This window comes from Morone saxatilis, unplaced genomic scaffold, assembly GCF_004916995.1.
Source record: "Morone saxatilis isolate NCDOM2014 unplaced genomic scaffold, NCSU_SB_2.0 Contig22, whole genome shotgun sequence".
In the NCBI taxonomy this organism is placed as follows: Eukaryota; Metazoa; Chordata; class Actinopteri; family Moronidae; genus Morone; species Morone saxatilis.
The window spans coordinates 21,428,829-21,432,981 of record NW_023339785.1 but is presented as its reverse complement, the minus strand read 5'-3'; the positions used below and the strand labels follow the sequence as shown (position 1 = coordinate 21,432,981).

The following is a 4,153-nucleotide window of genomic DNA, read 5'->3' as shown; positions in this document are numbered from 1 at the left end:
TCTGGAGAAGAGACAAAACAAGAGGTCAGTGTGTGTGTGAGTGTGTGTGTGTGTGTGTGTGTGTGTGTGTTCGGACTCTGGCTGTAGATTTTAAATACAATAAGGCCTTCTGCTGACTTCAAATGAAATACCGAACTCAAGGCAAAGAGCTGCCCTGTTTATTACGTCTCAACCACCTGCTCCACACCGAGAGGAGAAGGAAGGGGACTCGGGTGACACCAGACGTGAAGGTACGAAGCCCGTTTAAGTTTTATCATGTCGGGAGAGAATCTGAAGCAAACTCGTCGCTTTTAGTAGGTCAAAATACGCAACTGCACAGTAATGGTACCTCCGTATCTGACTGCTGATTGTCAAAGTCCCTTCCTTATCTGTCCTCAAGTGACCTTTGATTCAAAGTCAATTAATGTAGGAACACTGAGGAATGTATTAAATCAAAATTCATCGAGATTTCTTTTTTTTTTTTAAAGCACTTTCTGAGTTTCTGTTCTGTAAACTATCTACAGTTTGGTTTAAACTGTGGCCACGTTATACCGTAACCATCAGTGTGACACTGCAACGTTGATGATACAATGGTTAGATGAAACCGGGGTCGGGTGCATGAGATGTCAAACGAGGGCGGATCTTCTCGGGGGTCGGTTGGCTTAAGCGTCCTTCTTCTTGATGATGAGCGGCCCGACGTTGTCCCCGGTCTCCTCGTTGTGTTTGGTGTGGGCTCCGTCGCAGAAAGGGAACTGCAAGGCGGAGAAAACAGTGTCAGAGGACAACAAGAGCAGCTCTTATCAAAAAAAAAGTTTACGCCCTTTGTACATTATGATACGATTGAACGTCACCCAATCGCGATTTAAAAATCTCCCACGAAGCCTCTCGGAAACTGTGACATAAAAACAGCTGTACAAAGGATTGTTCTGATCAGCTTTTGAGCAGACATGTTATCTATATATATTAGCCTCAGCCTTTAATCTTTATGACCATTATAAAAAGGTAATCGCTCTAGTTAAGTCCCCTAATGGTCAGTGGTTATGAATGAGCAAACTGTGATTTCCCTTCTTCTTCAAGTCCATGAGGATTTCTCTCTCTATTGAGGACTTCAAGAACCACTTGGGTGCATTTCAATACGAGGTCTCTCATTTTAAAATGTCACATCTACTCAGTTAAATTCATATTCTTACAAAAGATAAGAGGTCAGTGTCACCAAGTGTTCAATTTACTACTGTACAACACTAATGACAGCCTGCCTCTCAGTTTGTCCTCTGATGCAGTTAACATGGCTCTATGGGTTGAAAATGGGTGTTAAAACTAAAGATTTCATTAGCAGTCATGTGGCATTATAAACAGCAGCAGGACATTTAACTGTAAAAAGCTACAGACCCCTAATAAGTTGATTTGCTAGCTCCAGTTACGCAGACACTAACGAATGCCTCTAAAGTAGAGGGCTGACCTTCTTTGACTTCCAGCAGCGGCAGTACACAGCCTTGGTGCCGATGTCCTCCATGTCGAAGCTGTGGACCACTTTAGGACTGTCTTTACTGATGGATGTGTTCACCAGGCCCTTTTTACAGCTCCGCCCGCTCAGGTAATGGCTGACTAGGAAACCTCCGATGCCTGCAACCACTGCGACCGGCACCGCAACCACGAAATGCTCTGGAGAGAGAGAGAGAGAGAGAGAGGAAGACCGGTCTCTAAAACAGGATCAACTGCATGTCTGTTTTACTGGATTTCATTACTCAGTACAGGTGTATATAATAAGCTGGAGGCTGAATGACTTCCAGGAATATGTGGTAGCCAACTGAGCATTTAACTAACATTTGTATATAAAAGGTTTTAATCCATTTTAATCTAGGTTTAATGTACAATTATAGTTTTCTAGTTTCTAATCTGCCTGTTGACATTGTTCCCACTGAAAGTAAATAAAAAAGTGCTGCAGCTTGGTGATAAATATATAAACTGAATCTTCCACAGGTTGAGAAGTAACAAATGTTTTTTAAAAAAAAGGTTTTTGACTCTTTAAACTGGACCCAAAATAAATATCCAACCATCAGAGGTCAGAAACAACATTATATGTGAGCCACAAATCACATGAAATCTGACCTTTATACAGATTCAGGTCTGATTTTATGACTTTTAAAACACTCCAGGTTGTTGACACTCCTCCAGCAGGTCACTTCAGGACCTGCTCACACAGGAATCTGATATTGGGCCCCACATTTAACCACTAATGTGACCCGAGGCTCGCAGTGTGATCGTAGCCTTAAGACACAAAAGAAAGCGGACAACATGACAGGATATGCACAGTGGCTTTTTGCACGTTGCTGCTGTGAAATTGGCCCGTTTTTCTTTTTGCAGGGCGATGAGGAGGATTATCCAGGTCCACTGACCATCACATGATGTGGAGCCTAAGACAAGAGGAACAGGGGCCCTGCTGTCAGTGTGGATCAGCAGGTTCACAGATTAGCTGCCGCACTACCGGAGCCACTACAGGCCATGATACATAAAAGGGTCTCTGCTGTGGGTGGTGGGATCCTCAGCGCCGCTTTCAAAGCTGATGGGGCCAAAACTAAAGTTGGAAACACATGTGGCTGTTCGCCAGCTGCAGGAAAACGCTGTTGACACTACAATGAGTAAGCAACTACCTGTGGAGATCATAGCATCTGTCGTTTTAAAGGGTTATTCGTGCAGTTTAGCAGAATTAGTCTCCGTATAACCGCGTTGTTTCCTACAAACATTGTATTGTTGTTAGTTAGGTCGCAGACATGTTGAGTTCCCAACGAGCGGCGGCAAAACGAAAAAGAGTCATTTTAATGTTATATTAGCTGGATTTGTTGATATTTTTACCTTTCGATAACCTGAATCCCGAGCTGGGCAGTGCGGGTACACCCGGGGTCGCCATGCTTTCCCTGGACGGTGTGTTGTTTGTGGTCGGTGATCAACGACAAGGTCAACCGGAGAGTCTTATGTGAACTCTGGCAGCGGCTGCGTCACTGTGCGGCAACCAATCAGGTGCGAGGAGGCCGATTGGTATATTCTGCCAGAGCGAGAGGGAAATCCCCCAGCGTACTTCCGGCTTCGCTTTTAACTGCCGATCGAAGATTGAACTGCGAAAATAATCTCAAGATGTCACAGTCTCCTTTAGTGAATACGGTTTGTTTAGTTGGTAGCTTAGTCAACAAAAGGGACGTGTCAAAGCGTTAAATAAAGATTATAACGTTACGAATAACGTATGAGTTCATTAACTGTTGTATGAGACAGCATTGACCGTTGGTTTCCGCTGGAGGATATTTATCTTGATGGCTTCGAGCTTTGTTGAGGCCCACTTCCCTTTCCAGGAGCCATTTCTCCTGAACCGGATAAATGCGACGACAACTCGTTCTGGGTTTACTTTTATCAACATATTTTAACATAATACAACTTTATTATTCTATAGCAACTAACATTTGATATGTATGAACACTGAATGGCCGTAAGTTTAAATTTCAAGCACTTATTACACAGAAACACCAGCAGAGGGCGACACAACGACCCGCTATCAAAGAGACAAGAAACTAAACAAATAATAAAATGTTTAGTTTCTATAGATTAATATAATGCATTTTATTATGTGAATGCATTCATTTAACACCATACATCTGCAATTTAGCTTCCCTTACACACAGAGCATAAACAAACAGTTGATCTCCTACTTACAATTATTAAATCTCAATTAAAAAACCCGTTCAGTTAAGTTTTACTCATTGATCAGATGTTCCTTTATTTACAAAGAATGTATTGGTAGCAACAGTCAAATAACAGCTACACGCTCCTGTAAAACTGGCTTCTCGTCCCTTTCTTACCTCTGTACGTCCTCCAGAAGAGGGAATGAGTCGACGCAGGAGTCGTGGTTTTTATTACACAGTTTAATCAACACACAAAGCTCAACGAGCCTCTCAGGTAATTCAATATACAGAGGTTTTGTGCAAGAAGAGTGGGTTCTCCTCGCACCCAGAGCCCAAGCCAGTCCCGTAGCCATTTAAGATGTTAGCCTCTAATTTAACAATAGCAAAAAAACAAAACAAAAAGAAAACATAAACAGTTGGTCCTACTGTCAGCACTACATATATATATTACAGTAGTGTGGGCAAGAAAATGCTCAGTACACAATTGTAATGGACCAGTACAT

The 4,153-nt window shown here is 42.5% G+C and overlaps 2 protein-coding genes across 2 annotated transcripts in view; both read right to left on the bottom strand.

Moving 5' to 3' along the window:
* Positions 1–426: 426 nt before the first annotated feature.
* On the bottom strand, positions 427–2,991 carry zgc:110843 (uncharacterized protein LOC541492 homolog). The gene is made up of 3 exons (XM_035668787.1): positions 2,833–2,991; positions 1,439–1,641; positions 427–731 (listed from the first exon to the last, which is right to left on the bottom strand). Exons 1-3 carry the CDS (start codon positions 2,885–2,887, stop codon positions 642–644), a joined length of 348 nt encoding a protein of 115 aa, XP_035524680.1. The 5' UTR covers positions 2,888–2,991; the 3' UTR covers positions 427–641.
* Positions 2,992–2,993: 2 nt separating this feature from the next.
* The window catches only part of ube2d2 (ubiquitin-conjugating enzyme E2D 2 (UBC4/5 homolog, yeast)), a 6,232-nt gene continuing 5,072 nt past the window's right edge, over positions 2,994–4,153 (bottom strand). Inside the window, exon 5 of the mRNA XM_035668988.1 lies at positions 2,994–3,092. Coding sequence (XP_035524881.1) covers positions 2,994–3,092 — 99 coding nt within the window. The remainder of the gene's footprint in view (positions 3,093–4,153) is intronic.